Genomic DNA, 22,368 nt, shown 5'->3' with positions numbered 1-22,368 from the left:
ATTTTATGTATGTTTGAAACCAGTTTTGAACAAATGCAATAAAATTGTTCACGGTATAGGCTGTATTCTGATCGGACAGTTATCTATCTGAACAGATTGAATTTGAAAGCTACGTTTCAGAACCAAGCCCTCCTGCGAACATGTGTCTGGTTCCTCGTGTTAAATAATGTTTAACTAATGTTCAGAATAGTTCTCAATAGAAAGTTATTCAAAGAAGTTAAATTAAATTCTGTTATAAAATCTTTGATGTTAGTCATATTTTTTTTTCAATTTACCAAGATAGTCTTAGAAACAGTCAATCCAAATTTCAAGCTCCAAGTTGCATGTAAGTGAAGTTTGACACCAAAAGATTATTATGGGAAAGATTAGGGATATATTAATATTTAAGAAGGGCTATTACATAGAGGTAATGTTAATTAAAAGCTACAGTTGACGCATGACTTTCAGGGACTAATAGGTGACTGCGGTGGGATGGGGCTTAATCTTCTGACAATTGGTTGAGCTCGTAATTCAAAAAGTCTTGAAATTAAAACTTCCTATTATGGAGTCTATGACAAGTTATATCCCAGAATATTTATAAAACGAACAGTCTGAAACTCGAGCAGTCAAATAATAAAATTCTTAGTAGTAATATCTTTGCTCAATCTGAGCCGTCATCTTGCATCTCGTCACAGTCGGCAAATATTTCTCGAGTAACTTCGTTTGTGGTTAGAAATTCTTCAACTTCGGTGAAACCAAACTCAGCTGCAAAGTTGTAAACATTACAGCTCTCCCAGTTTTCACCCGCAGTGTCACTTCCTGGGATATGTCGCCACAATTCCATTGAGGTTTCTATGTCCAAAATATTTGATAGAATTTTGGTTATTTTCTGTTCAATATCAAAAAACGATTTTTCTTCCTCTTCTCCCAAATTTCCGTTCGCTTTGCTCATTATTTCCATTCGTTCTTTAGTGCAGATGCAATCAATTATCGTTTCTAGTTTAAAATAAGACTTTTGGGTCTGTGAGGAAACAAATTGCAACTGGTTGCTACTTTTCTTGTTTTAAATACATTGGCACTTGTTGCGAAAGCATGCATTTTTCCAACACATTACTTTGAACTTTGATGCCCAAATGAGATACAAAAAACAGATAACATCATCAGGGAATCTCTACGAAATACTGGATGTCAGTGGAAAAGACTCCAAATAACCTACCTTATTCTGGCAATACTAAAACTTCTGTTATTATAATTGTTAAATGAGCACCAACGCCGGACAAATGAAACTGTCAAGGCTTAAATCAAATCTCATCTTAAGAATTTAACAAATTTTTCTGAAAACTGAAAAGAAAAAGGAAAACCTTGCATTGATTGATGCTAAAGAATGGTCCCTCAGAAATTGTTTTTTCTTCGGATCTGTTTTCCTCCTTGGCACAGGAAACTTGTTTTTTGTTTTCAATTTCATGCAAACTAATGGTCCCAAAACATTTCTAACTTTGAAATAGTCTTAAAATGCACGGAAAAATTTAAGGAAAATAGCACCGAAATTGTTTCGCTTCTTCGCATTGAAACTCTCGCATTGAAAACATTCAAATATAATTTGATAGCTATTATTCACAAAAATGAAGAATTTTATAACAATGCGTAATTTATATCAAAGAATAATTGTTCAGACTCCTCTTGAGGGGAGGGGGCAGGAACTATATACTCAAATGGGTTTCTTTGTTCAGACAATTTTGGCCGATCGATATATTCATCGTAGAGAGTTGAGACTGGTCTCATTAGAAAGCGGGTCCAGCTTACAATACGGAATTATAAAGAATTTTTTGAATTTCGATTTTTACAGGGAGTTATCGAGGTTTAAACTTTTGAGAAAAGTAGAGTGAATTCTGTTGTTTTTGTTCACATTTTCCGCAATTTTTATCCAATTCTTCGTCCGTTTGCTAAAATATGTAAAAACTCTTGACTGTTGATTTTATTTTTGAAGACAAAAAAATTTATTGTCCGTTTCGATTTTATTTTTTTTTCTAAAATGTTGGCTAAATATTTCAAAAAATTTAGACGTATTCATCAAAAATTGCCCAAAATAGGCTAACTTAAACCACTTTCCACTTTGATTCAATTTGCCGGAAGTACACAACCAAAAACCGTTAACACTATCTTTGTACACTACAAAGGGAGGCATTCCTAATTCCACTTACATTGAGAGTAGTATGAATTCATATTTTACCGTTTTTTGCTAACTTTACACAATGATTATCGAAAACTCAGCCTTAATTGATCTTTTAACTAACAAATTTTCTAGATTTATAACATTCAAAACACTTGAGTGCTCTTAATAGACAAAAAGCAATAGCAAGGCTTGTTTTGATTCAATCTTGGACTGCTACAATCCAAAAATATTTCGGAGTGTATTCAGTCGGTCTTTTTTTTTTTAAAAAAAACTGGATCTTTTTAATATTAATAAAGAAAGAACAACTCAAATCAAATGTCACCTTTGATAGATCCATTTGATTTCATAATCAGATCCAAAACAATATATTTGATTTCATTTCTCGAAAGACTGACTGTTTTGAGCATTTAAAATGTTTGATCTTTTATTAAACAATGGCTTATTGAACTTTGCCACTGTTTTTATCTTAATTTGGTCAACTTGTAGCATAGTGTTAGCAAAGAAAGAATGCTTCTTCTTCTGCGTTTCTCTAATGAACTTTTTTTGCCGTTTTGCGTGTTAATTTTTGGGTTTCTGGCTTTGATACTACTAGATTTCACATTTTTTTCTTATTTCCATGCTTTTGCCCATTTTTCACGTTTTTCTATCGTTTTGTCAAAATATCACTTTATTGACAGTTCACAAATTACATTTTGGGCATTCAGAATAATATACAAGGTATACATAAAACTCCTTAAAGGCGTGTATTATGGTTTTAAAGGCTTTGACACCCCTTTCTCGAAGAATTCAATAGAATCTTTTGCGTTTGACTTTAACTGTGGTTTTTACTTTCTGTCGTCTAAAATTCGTTTCTCTTCTCTGTCGTATTTTCAGTTGTATAAAAAACATTTCTTGGGTGATGACAGGTGTTATTGGTTTTTATGGAGGAGTAAATGGGCCTATATTCTGATTTGAGTAGATAGCCGGTAGCTTTCATGACTTTTTAAAAAATTGTTTTCAAAAAAAAAATAAAAAACAGTTTTTAACTTTTTTGTCAATTTGTTACCTAATCTTGTTAAATTAATGTCCGAAATGACATTTTTGTTGTTGAGGGAAGGTGCAAGTGTAAAACTAATGTCTTTAAAGACATTTTTTAATGAATTTACTGGCTTCGACTCAGGTGTTTCGCGAAAAAAAAATGAACTCTTGATTTTTGAATAAATTAGACGTGGTTTATGTTAACGTAAGACATGTTCTGATTAAATACAACTCTCAAACACTTAGACAAATAAAAGAACCTATTTAATTATTTCATTTTGCAACGAATGGTTTTCATGAGTTCGAAATTAATACTTTTCAAAAAATTTAAACGTATTACTTAATTTTGCCCTTTCTTCTATTCCTTTTGTCTTTTTTTACTTGATCTCATGAGTGACAGGTCGTATATCACATCACCGGTGTTCAAGAAAGGCTCAATCACACATTTCTTGATAGGGCAAAATATGGTTTTACGGCTTCGACATTGTTTTCTCGCTTTGATTGAATTTTTGCTTGTTGTCTCTATTTGTTGTCATTTTTGTAACCACATAAAAGAACAAATAATGACAGTTGGGAATGCCCTCTTATGGAGTTGTCTGTGATCATAAAACTTTTGGATAACTTCAATTGATATCTAACGGTTTTCATTTTTAAAAAAAAATAAGCGAAATTTTTTTATTTTTGCTGTTTTTGTTTGTTCTTTCTTGTCTAAATGTTACCAAGCCGAATATTGGATTGATTCATATCTTTTAAAGTAAAAAATTATTTTGGTTAGTTCCCGTTTTATCTGACTCTATTTTGACTTTGTTAATAAATTTGTTTTCATTTTAATTGGACCTAAATTGTGGATGTAACTAAAGCTTGTTTTTATTGTTGTTTGAATTAGTTGTTCGTCTTGATTGCTTTCTTAGTAATGGCGAATCTCAACAATTTAATGCGGCATTTTTATTTGCACTGAGTTATTTGCGTTGGATATCATCTTGTTGCTCAAACACATTTTATTTTTTTGAAAAATACTTGAATTTTTTGGCGTTTTCTATCTGTTCCTCATTTGGTAGAAACTTTTGACAAAAATGAGGATGATTGGGGTCGGAAATATATGTGCAAATGCACATTGCCTCGCCTCCTTGTTAAAATCAGTTTCGTGACAGTCAAATAGCTTGATAAAAATGATTATTTGAGGACTGAGTATTCAAAACAGCGATTTCGTTAAAGACTTCAAACGGGCTTTTGCTTGCTTTATTGCAGGTGAGAACTATTGACACAGCAGAAACCAGCACACAACAAAAATTCTATACGTCCAGAATTTCAGTATAACGAAAAAATTGGAAACTTAATAGAACGTAAAGTACTTTTTCCAAATTTACAAAAAAATTTCTTCTGTGTTGAACAAGCATTGGTCATTATTTTGCTCAAATTAATGATAACTTCTGCTTGAAACAATCTCAAGTGATATTTTTTTCTAGCCTCAAATACAAACCACACTAGGCACAAAAATGCACAACTTCCAACTTCAGAAATTGAAATACCGGAGAGATAAAAATCTTTTTGAAAAGCTTCCGTATGACTAAAAAAGATTTCTACTGTAGAAGAGTTATGTTCATTATTCGGTAATTGGAAAAAACTACCTAATATACACCTCTCTCATTTTAAATAATAATTTCTTTTTTTGATTCAGTTCAGTCGTTCTGCTGAGTTTTTATTGCAAAAGTATTATTCCGTCTTTGTCAAGAAAAAATTCGAAGTAGATGAAACAAAAAAAAATGACAAGAAACAGCTGAAAAAAGAAGTATGTGATGATCTGGAAGAGGAAAGTAAACGATCGTTGAGCTATATTCTCAAACCTTCTTCTTCAGTGACCCAAAATCTTTTTGTTGTCATTTCGATAATTTCTGCTTGTGGGTGAGGTTTTACGTAGCAGAAACTTATTCAGAGACTTTTGAAAACAATTTGTTGCTTTGATGCTGTTGTTTTCCAGGATATCGAACTGAACTTATAACGTTTTTCTTGATTTAAACAGTTCATTTAATCTCAGCTTTGGTTTTGCTGATTTGAAAACAAATGAAATTGATGCCTTATTTGAAAACCAAAAGTTTATCGATATTAGTGTTCAACTCGCTGCACAAAAACAATGAGATAGACTTTTCTTATCCAGGGCTAGAGAAAGTTGGAATAAAAGATAAGCAAGATGAGCAGTGGATATGTTTGAGAAATCACCACAAATGTCTTACATTTGTTTTCCTAGAAAATGATGAACCTAAAATTTTTTCAAATAGTTTTAACGTTTTTATGCGTCTACTTTGCTTAATTGTAGCGCTTCTAAAAGTAGATCGAAAATGAAATTGGCGTGTGCGCTAATATTACATTTTTTTGCGTAAAACTCGAACAATTGGCTTCCTGCACGCTTTTCGCTTCTTTAGCACTGTATCACAACGTCATCCTTTTATTAAAAAAATTATTCGTCATAAACGGATTTTGAATATACACTCTCAGGAACAATTGATAAGAACTCCTGTCTATCCCCTATAGCCTCTATTGCCAAAACAAGACATTTGTAATTTTACAAAATATCTGCGCATAGCAACACCAAATAAATATTTAGATAAATTAGTTTCAAAATTGTGTAAGTTCTACGCTTTGGAAAGCTAAATTATGCTATATCTACGCTTAGAGTGGTTAATTTTTCTTTTAATTGCGTTCATTGTAGATCTTGGATAACTTCAAAGCATTAATCGCACATTTTCAACGCTATGTTGGGCTGGCTTTTGTGTGTGCTTTGTTTAACTTTAAAACCTGACGAAAATTTAGCGCTCCCAGTTGTATATTAAGACATTTCAGTAATTATGTTCTTTATTAGGCTGCTATTGTCTAACATTTTAAAATGCTTTCAACGAAGAAAGATTATCATAAGATTGTTTAGTTATAAATGCTGTAAAAAAACTAATTTCCGTAAATTTTGTGTAAATTCATTATTTTTGTCTCGGTTCTCTTCACCGCCAAAAATCTTCGGATCAAAGCACCGAAGAAGAACTTGTCGAAACAAAACAGTTCGGCTCTACTATACCTTGGAATCAAAACATTTTTTTGTTCAGTTTTTCTTAAAGATGCTATTCCATATTTGTTGAACATTATTGATTTTTGATTATTTGTATGATCAACCCCAAGCTAAAGCTTATTGTATGTATAATTTATGTAAGCTGAACGTTAAAATGAGCGCTAAATTATACAAGAGCAACTCTATCATGTAAACTTTGTCTTTATATTTAATCAGTTCTGAATTAAAAAAATTGTAAGATCAACGCCAAAATTTAAAAATTATGCCTTGTGTTTATCTAACATCTACGCTTACAAACAATAAAATTATGTGATATCTAAGCTAAAAACGCAACATATACATTAGAATTTTTTCTTTGTCATTTTTGTTGTTGATCTTAGTCCTTATGTCAAGTTTGATTTGTCAGTTAAGATCAAAAATAATAACAAGAAGCTCGATTGTTGATTAATAGACTTCAGTGGTCACGGTCTGCTGTTTAGGTGTCATGAAGATTACAATGGAACGGCGAAAGAAAAAGAAATTCTACGACAACTTAAACATAGTTACGTTCAACTTACAACAGCTTTCCACCCACAAAAATCTTCGTTTCTTTGTTTATTGAATAGTTTGTCCGTCTTTTATCTAAATATTATAGAAATTTTAAAAGAGAAAATTGCATCTGAATCTAACGCTCGAAAGCTGCATCCAAAGTAGCTGTCTGATTATTATGATCACATTCATCTTTGAACCAGAGCTCATTCTTTAACGCGTTCTGGTTTGATTCGTCTGCAGAAGCGCTAGAGTTTTTCAACGTTTCCATTGTCCAATTCACATTGTCCGGATCCAGTGACTTGATGGCTTTGAATAGAAGTGGATGATCGCGGATCATTCGACTCTGGTCGTAAGATTTCACCTCCAATTCGTTCTCAACCATCTGATGCGTCTTTTTTTACTGCACTGAGTTATTTGCGTTGGATGTCATCTTGTTGTTCATACACATTTTATTTTTTTGAAAAAAAGATGAATTTTTTGGCATTTTCTATCTGTTCCTCAATTTGTAGACATTTTTGACAAAAAGGCGGATAAGTGGGGTCAGAAAATTATGTGCAAATGCACATTGCCGAGCCTCCTTGTTAAAATCAGTTTCGTGACAGTCAAATAGCTTGATAAAAATGATTATTTGAGGACTGAGTATTCAAAACAGCGATTTCGTTAAAGACTTCAAACGGGCTTTTGCTTGCTTTATTGCAGGTGAGAACTATTGACACAGCAGAAACCAGCACACAACAAAAATTCTCTACGTCCAAAAATTCAGTATAACGAAAAAATTGGAAACCTAATAGGAAGTAAAGTAGTTTTTCCAAATTTAAAAAAAATTTCTTTTGTGTTGAACAAGCATTGGTCATTATTTTGCTCAAATTAAGGAAAACTTCTGCATGAAACAATCTCAAGTGATAGTTTTTTTCTAGCTTGGAATACAAACCATACTAGGCACAAAAATGCACAACTTCAGAAATTGAAATACCGGAGAGACAAAAATCTTTTTGAAAAGCTTCCGTATGATTAAATTAGATTTCTACTGTAGAAGAGATATGTTCATTTGTTGGTAATTGCAAAAAACTACCGAATATACACCTGTCTCATTGATGCTTTCCTTGATGATATTTTCCTTTTTTGATTCAGTTCAGTCGTTCTGCTGTTTTTATTGCAAAAGTATTATTCCGTCTTTGTCCAGAAAAAATTCGAAGTAGATGTAACAAAAAAATGACAAGAAGGAGTTAAAAAAGAAGTATGTGATGATCTGGAAAAGGAAAGCAAACGATCGTTGTGCTATATTCTCATATCTTCTTATTCAGTGACCCCAAATCTTTTTGCTGTCATTTCGATAATTTCTGTTTGTGGGTAACGTTTTACGTAGCAGAAATTATTCAGAGAATTTTTTAAACAATTTATTGCTTTGATGCTGTCGTTTTCCAGGATACCTAACTGAAAATATAACGTTTTTCTTGATTTATACAATTCATTTAATCTAAGCTTTAGTTTTGCTGATTTGAAAACAAGTGAAATTGATGGCTTACTTGTAAACCAAAAGTTTTTCAATTTTAGTGTTCGACTCACTGCACAAAAAAAATGAGATAGACTTTCCTTATCCAGGGCTAGAGAAAGTTGGCAAAAAAAATTAAAAGTGGAAAGTTATTAGTGGAAATTTATTAGTCGTCTCTTCAAAAGGGGGGCAATTGTTGAAAAGATCCCTATCCTCTATAGTCTCTATCGCCGAAGCAGGACATTTGTATTTTTAAGAAATACCTACGCACAGCAACACCAAATAAATATTTAGATAAACTATTGCCAAAATTATGTAAGGTCTACTCTTTGGAACGCTAAACTATGCTATATCAACGGTTATTTTTTCTTTTCATTGCGTTCATTGTAGATCTTGGATAACTTCAACGCATTCATCGCACATCTTATAAGCTTTCGATTTGGATCTTTTCCACTAGCGCCCCCCAGTCCTAGATAGCCGAAATTTAAGCACCCCCCAAAAATTAATGTTTTCCTCCCTTCTGAAAAGGTTATTTATTTTCTGAATATCGTTCCTGGTATAATACATCAACAACCACATATTTAACAATTTTCGACTAAATTATAGTATTACAACCCTTTAAAAAGCTCGTAATAACTAAAAATGCTTTAAGAACAAGTTATTGGTTGCTGTTTACATTATATGCAGTGACTTATTGCTATTCACATGCTATTTTCAAACCTCCGCTCCAATAGTATTTTCCTAATGCCTATTCATACGTATATACATACGTAATAACTCAAATGCATACATAATGTTTAAACATATACAACTGGGGTGCCGAACTTAATGGGGGGGGGGGCGCTAGCGGAAATGATCCCGCTAACACCTGGGCTGGCTAGTGTGTGTGCTTTGATTAACTTTCAAACCTGACGAAAATTTAGCGCTCCCAGTTGTTCATTACGACATTTCAATAATGATGTTTTTTGGTAGGTTGCTATTGTCTAACCTCTTAAAATACTTTCAACTAAGAAAGATTATCATGAGATTGTTTAGTTATAAATTTTGTAAAAAAAAATTCATGTGTAAATTTTTTTTATTTTTTTCTCGGATCTCTTCACCGCCAAAAATCTTTGGATCAAAGAATCGAAGATGAACTTGTCGAAACAAAACAGTTCGGCTATTCTAAACCTTGCAAACAAAACATTTTTTTGTTCAATTTTTCTTAAAGATGCTATTCCAGTTTTGAACATTATTGATCATTGATTATTTGTATGATCAACTTCGAGCTAAAGCTTATTGTATGTATGATCAAATTTAAGTATCGAATTTATGTAAGCTGAAGGCTAAATTGAGCGCTTAAATATATAAGAGCAACGCTATAATGTAAACTTTGTCTTTATGTATAATCAACTCTGAATTAAACAAAAAATATGTAAGATCAACGCCAAAATTTATGTCTTGTGTTTATCTAACATCTACGCTTACAAACAATAAAAGTATGTGAGATCTAAGCTAAGAAACGCAAAATAAATATAAGAATTTTTTCCCTGACCTTTTGTCGAACTTAGTCCTTATGTCGAGTGTGATTTGTCAGTTAAGATCAAAAATGATAACGAAAAGCTCGATTGTTGATTAATAGACTTCAGTGATCACGGTGTACTGTTTAGTTGTCATGGAGATCACAATGGAACGGCGAAAGAAAAAGAAATTCCACGACAACCTAAAAATAGTTACGCTCAACTTACAACAGCTTTCCACCCACAAAAATATTCGTTTCTTTGTTTATTGAATAGTTTGTCCGACTTTTATCTAAATATTATAGAAATTTTTAAAGAGAAAATTGCATCTGAATCAAACGCTCGAAAGCTGCATCCAAAGTAGCTGTCAGGATAGTATCATCACATTCATCTTTGAACCAGATCTCATACTTCAACGCGTTCTGGTTTGCTTCGTCTGCAGAAGTGCTGTAATTTTTCAACGTTTCAATTGTCCAATTCACTTTGTCCGGATCCAGCGACTTGCAGGCTTTCAATAAGAGTGGATCGTCGCGGATCATTCTACTCTGGTCGTAAGATTCCAGCTCCGATTCGTTTAATCTCCAATACCCAAATGTGAGGGCTAAAAACGTGTCTGTGATTTTCAAATGCGACAGAATGTCGCGCACTAAACTGAAGTAGTCATCAAATGTGTGGATGTAGATATCCTGTACTAATTGGCTGACTATGTTGGGCGCTAGCGTGTCACCTACGTTTCTCGACGCAAAAATCTGCCCCATTTTATGCAAAAGCCGGCTTCTAAGTTTGTCATTTGATTGTTCATGCACATGAACCAAGCTTCGATCATCGTCATCGTCAAAAACCTCACAAGAGGAACTGTTTCTTCTCCGCCCACGGTAGGCTGTCACCACCAATAATTATTATTTTACACCTTATATTTACATTTTTTTAAGGGCGCTGTCAAGCCTCACATTTTAATCATTGTAATTAACTAATAAACATTCATTGGCAATTGTTCTCTGTGTCACCTATTATGCGATGAATTTATCTTAGAACTGTTATATTCCCGGTCAACATATTGTTATGCGATGTTTTCTACTGCATCTAGATAATGTCCAATAATGGTAAATAGTTAATCTGGGTAATGGTTTATCAAAATCCCCTATTATAAGTGATGAAAACTCTTGTTAATTTGAATTCTCTTAATTAAAAAGTTTTTTTTTGAATTTCGTATTTTACAGGGAGTTATCGAGGTTTGAAGTTTTATGAATAATAGACGAATTTCCGTTGTTTTTATTCACATTTTCCGGAATTTCGCCTAAAAATTTGTCAATTTTGCTAAAAAGTGTAAAAATTGTTAACAATAGTACTGTTTGTTTTACTTTAAGAGATGAAAAAGTATTGTTGACTATTTTGATTTAATTTTTCTGGCTAATGTTTTGGCAACGTTTTTCAAGATTCAGCCTTTTTTTATCAAAAATTGTCCGAAATGTGCTTCTTTAGTCATTTTGATTAAATTTGCCGGATGTACTTACCCCAAAAACAACAAACAGTCTTTGTAAACTCCAGAGGGAGCTAGTCTTACTTCTAATTTTATTGACGGTAGTCTAGAATCAAAATTTAACCGTTTTTCTCTAATTTTATGATTATCGAAAACGCAGCAATTATTTTTAATCTTGTAACTAACAAGTTATATAGATCTAAAGCATTCCAAACAATTGAGTGTTCTAAATTAACGAACAGCATTAGCGGGGCTGGTTTTGGTTCAATCTTGGACAGTTACGATCAAAAAAATAACTCGGATGTTAATCCGTCGGTCTTTTTATAAAAAATTTGATCTTAATTCGATCTCAGTCTTCGAGTTTTATACGATAATTACAGAACAGAACAATTCACATCACAGCTCAGTTTGAAAGGTCCATATGGCTTCCTAAACAGTTCCAATTTATTGCATTTTTTTCTGTACTCAAACGATTTTGGTCGTTTTGACTTTTAAAAATGTTTTATTGTAATTAAACAGTGGCTTTTTGAAATTGGCCATTATTTTCTTTTAATTTGGTCAGCTTGTGGCTTAGTGTCAGCAAAGAAAAAATGCTTGTTCTTCGCCTTCCTCTGTTGAATTAAATTGGAGTTTTTTTGCTGTATTATGCGTTAAGTTATGGTTTTTTGGCTTTGATACCACTAGATTTCACAATTTTTTCTTATGGTTTTTAGGTATTAACTTTTTCACGTTTTTTTTCTCGTTTTGTCCCATTATCACATTATTGACAGTTCACAAATTAAATTATTGGCGCTCAAAATAAAGCAAAATTGAGCATATAAAGGTCCTGAAAGCCATAGATTATGCCTTCAACGGCTTCAACATCTCTTTCCCGAAGAATTTAATTGATTTTTATTTACAATTGTCTTTAACTGTCGTTTTTACTCTGTCTTTGTAGTCGTATGAAATTAGCTGGATAATGTAAGTACACATTGGAATTTTATGATGGAATAAATGAGCCTGTATTCTGATTTCAGTAGATAGCTGATGGCTTTCAGGCTTTCATGACTTTGAAAACAAATGTTTTCAAAAATTAAAAAACTCTTTTTAACGTTGTTGAATTTTTTTTTCTATTTGTTTCCTAGTCTTGTTAATTACAGGTCACATTTTGAACTTTATTTGTTGTTTTTTTGTAAAATCATTAATGACAGGTCATAAAGCACTCCTATAGAGACGCAAGTGATCGTTAACAAAAGTGATGTTCTCAAATGCCATCGACTGATTTTCCTTGGAACTATATGTTTTCAATAAATATAAGCCATTTTTTTTAATCTTTGCTTTTTTTGTTCTTTTTGTCTATATGATACTTATTCTCGTTAATTACAGGTCTATTATGATATCATCGTTGTCGAGGGTTGGTGCAAGTGAACAAAATCTATTCTTTTTTTTTAAGGAATTCGCATTTTAAGGGGCAAAATATGGCTTCAAAGCTTCTACAGCGTTTTCTTGCAAGTTTCGATTGAATTTTTTTTGTTGTCTCTGTTTTCAGATCCTAAGGCCCTGCTATAGAAGCGTATGTGATCATAAACATATTAGATGTTTCCAATTGCCATCTAATGGTTTGCCTTACATTAAAATTTATTGTTTTTAGAATTAAAGCAAATTTATTTTAATCTTGCTTTTTTTGTTCTTTTTTGTCTAAAGGTTACCGAGCTTTTTTATAGGATGGTACCATATCTTTTCTAGTAATGTACAAGTTATTTTGTTTAGTTTCAGTTTTATCTTACGGTTTTATGAGCTTCTGTATGTTTTTTTTCAAATCGACAAAAAGTTTTGGATGTAACTAATGTTTGTTGTTTTTGTTGGTTTATTTTGTTGTTAGTCTTGACTTGCTTTCTCAATAATGGCTGATCTCATCAATGTAATGCGGCATTTTTGCTCCACTGAGTTATTTGCGTTTGAGGCGATCTTTGTTCAAACAGATTTCGAAAAATATTTGAATTTGTGGTTTTTTATCTGTTCTTGTTTGGTAGACATTTATGCCAAAAATGTGGTTGAGCGGGGTCGGAACTTGATGTGCGAACGCACATTACCGAGTCGCCTTGTATTTTTTTAAGCTTTCTTTTGAAGCAATTTGTTGCTTGCTTAAATCCTGAGAACGCCAGGCAAGTTGTCAAACAATTTAAGGCTTATGATGGCACATTATTTTTTGTCGGTGGAGGAAGGAGGGGAAACTATTCCTCATAGAGTCTGAACAAGTCCACATGAAGAACATTGTATCTCTCCAGAAGATTGAAGACAGCTGGGAGTTTCTCCTGATGAAAATGAGAAAAAGCCATAATGAAAAGAAGTTTGAGATCAGTAATTGAAGCACCTTCGTGGCTCATTTCTTCGACAACTAGATCACCAACTTTTGCAATCCATTGGAAGTTTCCAGTGTCGCTCTCTAAAGTATATTTAAAACAATCACGTACACATTTCAGAATGCCGAAAGTCTGCAATGCCAGAATTTAAAATGCCAGAAGTTGCTACTTAGCCAGAAGTTGACTTCCCTCGACTTTCGTCATTTTAAAACGTGTGCGTTTCGTGTTTTAATCTTGATTACGTGACTCTGCAGAAGTCACTTCGAAATTCTGACTTTGAGGTTTTCGATAAACGCCAGAAGTTCTCATTGAATTCGAGGATAGAAAAAGAATATCTCTTTAAAATTTAAGAGCAAAAAAGGTCAATTTCCGGGTCCTTCCCATTAGAGTCCCCATGATATAGCCCCCCATTATGGTATAATTACCATGATGGGGGTAGAGGTTATTGACAACAAGGGGGGGGGGGCTGAGCTATAATGGGAAAGACCCCAATTTGCAACAGCCCGGGTTGACCAAATTTACCAACCATAAAAAGTTCCATAATGGTCTCATTAAAATCCATAAAAAATTTCTTTCTATGAACTTGCTATGGTTTGTAAGTTTCCACAATGGTCCATTTTATGGTTTGTAAGTTACCATAAAAAGAATGATGGTCGTGTTATGGTTGGCAATATATCATTGTGGAACTCTATGGTTGTCAAGTTACCATTAAGGAACTTTTTATGGTTGGTAAGTTACCATTATGGAACTTTCTATGGTTGTAAGTTTACCATTATGGAACTTTCTGTAGAATTGAGTTCCTGCGTAGTTTATTGACACCTTTGTTAGTCGCAACTTTATCTTTCACACCCAAAACTTTTGCGGGTAAAATAAGTAGGTCCTAAATTTGAAAGGTCTCAAATACAAATATGCGTCTTAACATTAGGGCTAATAAAACAAACACTTAGGACTATAGGACTCAAATACCTTGTTCTAACAAAGATAAGACCGAATTCGCACACAAATGACCAACAATGCCAAAAGTGGAGTTTTGCACGGCAAATAACACCTGATAAGAGGCACACAAAATTGTGGCGCGATTTGGGGCAAGGCAAATAAGACCAAGATTATTCGAGTTGGAAAATCTCGAGGTCATTCACACTAAAACCTAGCCCGTAGAAACTACAAAAGGAAATCACTTTTTTGTCCTTATTTTTTTCATTAAAAAGTGACCTTAGCCAATTGCTATTATTGGCCTTGCTCCATGTTACCCTTACCCTTATTCGTCGGATTTTAATAAATTGTAGCAGTATGGACAACAATATCGTAAAGGCACGACATAGAAAGGCCCCAAAGAACTACCTCCAGTGGCTGGCAAAACACCACGGGCAGAGTACATTCAAAATTCCAAGACGAAGGCAAAGAGGCGAACAAAAAGCGGCAAATCTAACAAGGGAAAAAAGACCCTCGCAGCGAAACAAAATGAACAACCACAGCAATCAAGCGAGCAACAAACGCAGCAATGCGAACAACCGCAGCAATGCGAACAACAACAGCAACGCGAACAACAGCATCAACCAGCTTATGATAGCGACTTGTCCGAAAACGACAAAGCTGAGCAACAAGCGCTATTAGAAATAAAGAAGACAGTGCAAATCGAGCGTCCATATGCAGTGTAAAAGCAAACTTTAATTTAATTTAGATAACTCTCATGTGTGTGCTAGTCCGGTTTAATAAATTATGCCATCAATATTGAACAACTTACTCCTTTTTTTTCGCTTAAAACGAGTAACAATAAAACAATGCATTGCTCCACCGCTCAGGCCGGCCTTTAAGTAAATTCCGCCTCCATTTGGGCCCATTTTATTTCCAGTGTAAACAATCCCAGTGGGCTTGCTCGAACTCATCGGTCTCATAAAACATATAAATATTAGTTCTAAAGGTTCTCGCTAGCATTCTCAAATCTGTTGTTGTAACGAAATTAGGATCATCTGGGCCATTAATAAGAGGGGCAGCGCCCATCAGATTTAATAAGCGGCTGTCCGGGCCTTCTTTTTGTAAAGAACGAATTATCTCTTCAATTTTTCCGCCTTGATTAGGGTTTCCGGTCAGAACTGTGCTAAGTGCAGCGCACACGCAATTGTAATCGAGACCAATAGTGTCCACGGTTTTAGGGATAAAAGAAGTAGGATCTAACGAAGGGGCGTTCTTGAAGCAATTGTTTTCCAGTAACGGCCTTTCGTTAATAACTAAGCCTAATAAATAACAAATTCTATCCAGTGTAAGAATGAACTAGAATGAACTAGAGTAACGAGACGAATGAACTAAGGGACCGGTAAAACGGCGATGAGTAATTTTTTCATTGCAATAATCACAGTTTCGTACTATTTCTCGAACAATAAGCTGGGCTCCTTGGACATCGGAAGATTGTTTAACAAGCCGTTTGAGCTTAACTGCTTTATTATGCTCGTGGTCCCGATGTAATTTTTGTATGACGATTTTTGCATTCCTGGAATGCAACACTTTAAGTCCAGTCTTTTTATTAATATGAATTAGTTTTGGTTTGCAAAACCGACTGCATAATTGTTTAAAATTGTGCCTTTTCTGTCGATTAAAACTGACATCTTGTGAAAATGTTCCACGACGATGAAATTTGAGAATAGACTGATATAATTAGAAATCCATTGGCGCTCTAAGTTAATAGGTAAAAGAAAGCTAGTAGAAATTAAGGTTTATTGAATTTGCTAGTTGGGGATTTGCCAGTTTTCTGGTATTTGCATAAGTTCATTGAGCAAACAAGAAATGGTGTGCACACTATTTCCTTTACTGAGTTATCAGAGCATGAAATATCGATCTGCTACTCTCTGGTACAGCTTCAGGTTTTACAATTGCTTCAAACTAAGCGTCTAGAATTTCAGTCTTTCAATCCTTGAAAACCCTACTTCCTCAAGTCCGATTACCATGAAATTTTAACTGATCACTCCTAGGACAATTATTTACACATTGGAAAAACAACGGTTTTTTTCCGGGTACCAGAAGCCGTTCATTTGGACTTAAACTAAAACAAAGAAAATAGATGAAAGGCGAATTTCTTATACTCCTTTGAAAGAAACGCCACTTTTTCTAGAGTCAAAACAATTTACCAAGGCCTCGTTCAGAGTAGAAAGTTGAGATAAGTTACCTTTCAATCTCAAAGCATTAGCACTGAAACTATTCTAAAAGGGAATAAGGGACAGAAAGAGCTAAGTTTTCTTTTTCCTTTTTTTGATGACTCTAAGGAAATGGTTAAAGTTTTATTTAAAACGTAACATTACTCCAGCCTAAATGGGAAACAAAGGTATCTTAGTTTAAATTGGATGAGTATCCGTTACTTAGGGTGGAAAAAAGCAAGCGTGCAACATTTTGCACACATATTGCATGAAACATGGATTGAGCCATATTCTGAAATTATCAAACCGAGTAAAACACGCAACTCCGGTCATCTCGAATAAACATTCACATAAGATAAGTGGCATCTTGTGACTGACCTTTCACGCCCACTATAACACTTAGACGTTAGGTCAGAATGTTCTAAAAAGAACGACACGTTACGTTTTGCTGATAAAAAACCGATAAGGTTGAGTACCCTTAGGCACAAAAAAAAACGCTCAGAGAGAGATTTGCTAATCTGAAAAGCAGTGGTTCGTCAAACAAGTTAGTCATAGTGGAGAGACGAAGTTGACAGGCGAGTTCAACTTTCTTAGGTAAAAAAGAGTGTTTAAGAACGATTAATCGATCTTTCTGATTAGCTTAAATTACCCTGACTTAGTTGAATCGAGATTCTTCCAACTGTTGTAAGTTGTTTATGATTCTTAATTTTGAATATCAGGTGCAAATTTTATTGTGTTCATTAATTTTCTAATTCGTAATTACTTATTCTGGGAAAAACCCTTAGCTTCAATTCATCTGTGCAAAGAACCGATATATGCTTGGTTGTTTTAATAATTACATTTCAGTGAATTATTATTTTTTTTACTTGGAAAAGAAATTAATTATTGCGCGCATCAAATACTGTTTATATACAGCTTTGAGAGAGCACAGGGGACAAGGGTCTACACTTAATTGTCAGACGGACTCACTTTTCTTCGAAGAACCTTTCCAGGTTGATAGAGTTTTGGGCGCTAGCCAGTCCCCAGCTAGAAGCCTTTTAACGATAAAAATACAAAATTCTACAGTTGCGCTCCTGGGTGGGCTTTCTGACAGATTAAAATAAATTAGTTTTTACGAGTTTGGGTCTCAATCCAAGGTGTGTACAACATTGTTCCTCAAACTGGATTCAATACTCGCCCAAAGAAGCGAAGAACACCTATCGAAATTGCCGAGTACAAATCAAATAACTCAAACCAGAAGTCGGGCTGATAGATTGAGAGAACTACTCAGACTCCGGCAAGATCGTGAAGTACGACAAGAAGTGGATTCGCAAAATTTAGAGGAACACTCTAGTTTAAGTGGTTAAGCAATTACATAACGAAAATGGCGTTGCAAGCGGAGGATATAGAACGAATTGCAGAAGCAGCCATTCAAGCTGCGGACGCACTGATTGGTCAATGACTGTATGCGCGAGGCGCACGCCAGCCCGATCGTTTCCCCAATCTAATATACAAAACTTGGGTGGATTGGAAAAAACATTATTTATGCATTGTTGAGTCGATTTGTTGGGATGAAGAACAAGCAATGGCTTGTGTCCCAACCTGCCTCACAAGCTGGGCCCTTGGCGAATATACTGCAATGACCAACCACTTTCGAGAACAGGAAGATGGGCATCCGGCATCTAATCTGGAGCGAATGTTTGGATACTGAGAGCCTCGAATGATGCCATTTCGAAACCAACGAACTGCTCGAGCTGAGTTCAAAAACCTTATTCAAGGTGAAAACGAGGGAATTCAGGAATTTTCAAGGAGAATACGGTCCATCGGGGAGGTAGCGAACCATAACATGAATGCTGCAACCCGTGACGATATGAACCGTGAACAGTTTATCGATGGGCTCTACGACGCTGAAATCCAAGAAATTTTACTTAAAGAAGATCCCAAAACTTCTCGGCTGCTATAAATAGAGCACTGAGCCTTGATGCCGTAGCACGTAATTCTTGTATGCGACAGCGACGAAGGTTAGCGTCCTTGAGATCAGTTGTTGAAAACCCCGTTGAGACTCAGAGAGATACTCAGAGTAATGAGATAATGCAGAGAGGCAATGCATCAAGAGTGTTCGCAACTGCGGTGAATTCTACGGATCTTTCGGGGTCTGTCAATGCTAAGATTGATCAACTAGTAAACAGTCAGGCCAAGTTTATGAAAAATATGTCTAATATGATGAGCAAATTTGTGACGTCAGTAATTCCGAAGCAATATGACGTCTCACACAGTGACAATAAACCAAAACAGGAAACCGACGAGAAACGTCTGTGCAATCCTTATCCGCATGATAGCCGTTACAGTCAACAATTCATCAGTTCAAAACCAAACAATGCGCAGTACAGTGGTGGACCCGCTCAACAAAACAGCCTCGGCAGACGATTAGCAGTTGCGGGAAGGCAGTGCTTCCAATGTGGTTACGAATGTCTTTTTGTTAAGGGTTGCCCTCTGCGCCAAACCCAATAACAGACCGGTCCTTTAAATTACTAGAGGCCGGGAGGGCCACAGTTTTTCGTAAAGAAGTCTTTATCCCGGCCGATTTCAAAGCAAATAAACAAAAAGACAACAGTAATGCATATTTTGAAGCAAGAAAAATTAAATTTTGCGACGAAAAGGCCAAACAACAGCAAGTAGCAACAAATACAACCGCCATAGATGATGAGAAAAAGTTTGAATCGTCGGATGTTGATGAAGGTTCTGAAGCAGCCGTGGTTGATGGCATGGTGAATGACTCGATAACGGAAATAGTGATTGATACGGGGGCATCAACAAATCTAATGCAAACAGAAAACCTCTTCAGCTTGGATCGTATTGCGAGAATTTTACCATATAAAGGCCGCTTAGAATCAGCCGATGGAAAGACCATATATGTTCTTGGTCGCGCAATATGGGAGTTAAAGTTGGGTTCTATATGCAAGGAAACACACGTTCTTGTGTTGCAGAACTTGAAGCCTCAGATGATACTTGGCCTCAAGGAAATGAAACGCCATGGTTGTACAATTGACTTTAGATCAAACGAAATGTGGACAGGCAGCAAAGAAAGTTCAGCGGTGGTAATGCGCATGGTTTCTCTGACTGCAGATGGCAGCTGTCGTTACTGTCGTCGCGAAACTTAAATTGACCCGTCAATGCAAGAGACAAAGCTTGTCAACGATCATCAGCTGCAGGCAGTCACTGGCGCTACACCCAAAGAAATTAATTATCTCATGGCAGCGCAATTCTCTAGAAAAACACAGGTCCAAGATTCAGAAAGAAATAATCTAAGTGAAACCGAAGATGAGGAATGGACAGACACTGATGACAAGGTTTTGAACTGGGTTGCTCAGTCTATGAAGCCCAAGATCATCCCACTCTAGACCAGGAAGTTGATCAATTTTTGGAATTATCTGCACCGGGCGTTTCTGGTGTTGCCCTCGATCGGCTAGTGCGAACACTAGTGCGAGAATATCGTGATGTATTTGCGTTGAAAAACAATGAACTCGGATGCACCGATATTGTTCAGCATCAAATTAAAACAGGTGATACCCCACCCACCAAAAAACCTCCGCACCGTTTTTCACCGGCCAAGATACCTATTATCCAAGAAGAACTCAAAGGCATGCTGGAGAAGGGAGTCATTCAGCCTTCATAGAGCCCCTACAGCCCTCCCATTGTGTTGTGCTTCAGAAGAAAAAGGATGGTAGTTGGAGATTCTGCGTAGACTACCGCAACCTTAAAGATTTTACGGTGAAAGACGCCTTTCCTATTCCAAAAATAATTCAGAGTTTCGATGCTTTGAGGGGAGCGAAACTTTTTTCTTCTCTCGATTTAGCAAGTGGCTACTGGCAGGTACCGGTTGCACCAGAGGATAGACAGAAAACGGCTTTCCTCACACTTGATGGTGGGCTGTATGAATACATTAAAATGCCATTTGGTCTATCTAATGGCCCCGGGATCTTTCAAAGGCTTATGAACAATCTTTTTGAAGATCAACTCGGGAAGTGGGTTCTAATTTTTCTTGATGATGTTTTAGCGTACGATTCGACTGAGGAAGAACACTTCAAACACATTGAAGTAGTATTCAAACTCAAACTGTTGCGAGCAGCAAATTTGAAACAAGCCTAAGAAAAGCAGGCTCCTTCAGCAGCAATTTGTATACCTCAGTCATGTTATCGATAAAGATGGAGCTCGACCAGTACCTCAAAAGGTTGCTGCTGTCAGAGAATGGCCAGAATCAAAAACCGTTAAAAAAGTACGGTCATTCGTTGGATTTTGCAATTAGTATCGGCGCTTTGTGAAAGTCATTGCACAAGTTGCTCGTCCCTTACATGAATAAACAAAGAAAAATGCTCAATTTGAGTGGACTCCCTGTTGTCAACTGGCATTCAATCGACTGCGTCTCGAACTAGCTACAGCACTTGTCTTACAGTTCCCTCGGTATGACTGCCCCTTTATCATTGACACAGATGCAAGCAACGTCAGTCTGGGTGCAGTACTTTCAAATTTCATTGATGGCGTGGAACATCCTATAGTATTTGCAAGTAGGAGCCTGAGTAAGACCGAAACTATCTACTCTACAACGAAGCAGGAAGCCCCGGCGGTAGTTCAGGCTTTGAAATGGTTCAAACATTATATATGGGGACTCAGCTTTGTCATACGTACAGATCATGCCAGCCTAAAATGGTTATTCAGGCAAAATACAGACGGCATGACTTCAGAATGCTCCAACATTTGCAAGAGTTCAATTACGAAATTGTTCATCGCGCGGGCGACAAACATGCCAATGAGGATGGGTTGTCTCGGATGACGGAAGAGGAGCCTGAATGGGAGCCGGGCGAAAAGAACAAGTAACGGGGCAGTGTCCCGAACCTCAAGAAATCGAGGCAGCCCTAAAAAGAGTTCGTGAACATTGTGCTATGGTTGATGCTACTACAGAAACCATAGATGACGAAAGTGAAGATGGGGTCGCTACAACATGCACTCGCACAGACTCAGATATAGAACAGTTGCAGCAGGAAGACGAGGCAATCAGCCGTTTTTTGTACTGGGCACCAACAGGATCAGAAAGTAGCTGCTCGCCTCTGGGCCCTAACTTAATTCCAAATGAACAGGCAGTTCAGCATGGACCTGAAGTACCTGATGAACCTACTGGTCACGGTGGTCAGAGCTTGTTTATAAGAATCGAGTTTTGCACAGGAATTGGTTTCAACCAGAGAAGAACGATCCGCATTTGCAGCTGATTGTACCTGTTTCTTGCAGAAATGACAATTTGGATCAACTTCACACTTCCCCAGTGAGTGGAGGTCATTTCAAAGTAGAAAAAACACTAATGCGAATCAGGCAGAGATTCTGGTGGCCCTTCATGAGGCGTGGCACTGAGAAAAAAACTTTTTTGGTCTCTTCCATGTGCAGCTCGGACCACGGCAGACAGGCAACGTACCGCAGAATTAAGTCCCTTCAAAGTTGTTATTCGCTTTCACACGGTTGCTGCTGATATACTAGGACCAGTTACACTAGCCGCACGTTCAAGAGCGAAGTACATTTTTGTCATGACGGACTTGTTCACAAAATATGCAATCAGTGTTCCACTTGCTGTAACCGAAGCAAAAGACGTGGAGAAAGAAATTGTACAATGCTGGGTCCTTCATTTTGGCGTGCCCGATGTACTT

The 22,368-nt window shown here is 35.9% G+C and overlaps 2 protein-coding genes across 2 annotated transcripts in view; one reads left to right on the top strand and one right to left on the bottom strand.

Annotated features, from left to right (window-relative positions):
- LOC142337663 (uncharacterized) overlaps positions 1-22,368 on the top strand; it is a 454,746-nt gene that overhangs the window by 275,924 nt on the left and 156,454 nt on the right. The gene's annotated exons all lie outside the window — the stretch shown is intronic.
- Positions 205-7,137, bottom strand: LOC142337444 (uncharacterized). The gene is made up of 2 exons (XM_075386714.1): positions 6,894-7,137; positions 205-945 (listed from the first exon to the last, which is right to left on the bottom strand). The coding sequence occupies exons 1-2, from the start codon at positions 7,135-7,137 to the stop codon at positions 641-643; spliced, it is 549 nt and encodes a 182-aa protein (XP_075242829.1). The 3' UTR covers positions 205-640.

Source organism: Convolutriloba macropyga, chromosome 1, assembly GCF_964194025.1.
Source record: "Convolutriloba macropyga chromosome 1, txConMacr16.3, whole genome shotgun sequence".
NCBI classification, from domain to species: Eukaryota; Metazoa; Xenacoelomorpha; order Acoela; family Convolutidae; genus Convolutriloba; species Convolutriloba macropyga.
Note: the sequence above shows the minus strand (reverse complement) of the source record. Positions and strands in the feature narration are given on the sequence as shown.

Excerpts from the sequence above, each read along its gene's own strand:
- LOC142337444 (XM_075386714.1), bottom strand. The coding sequence starts at position 7,137 with ATGGTTGAGAACGAATTGGAGGTGAAATCTTACGACCAGAGTCGAATG. Across the intron at positions 946-6,893 it reads TTTGGATGCAGCTTTCGAGC|AACGAATGGAAATAATGAGC; the intron begins GTTAGATTCAGA and ends TCTGCACTAAAG.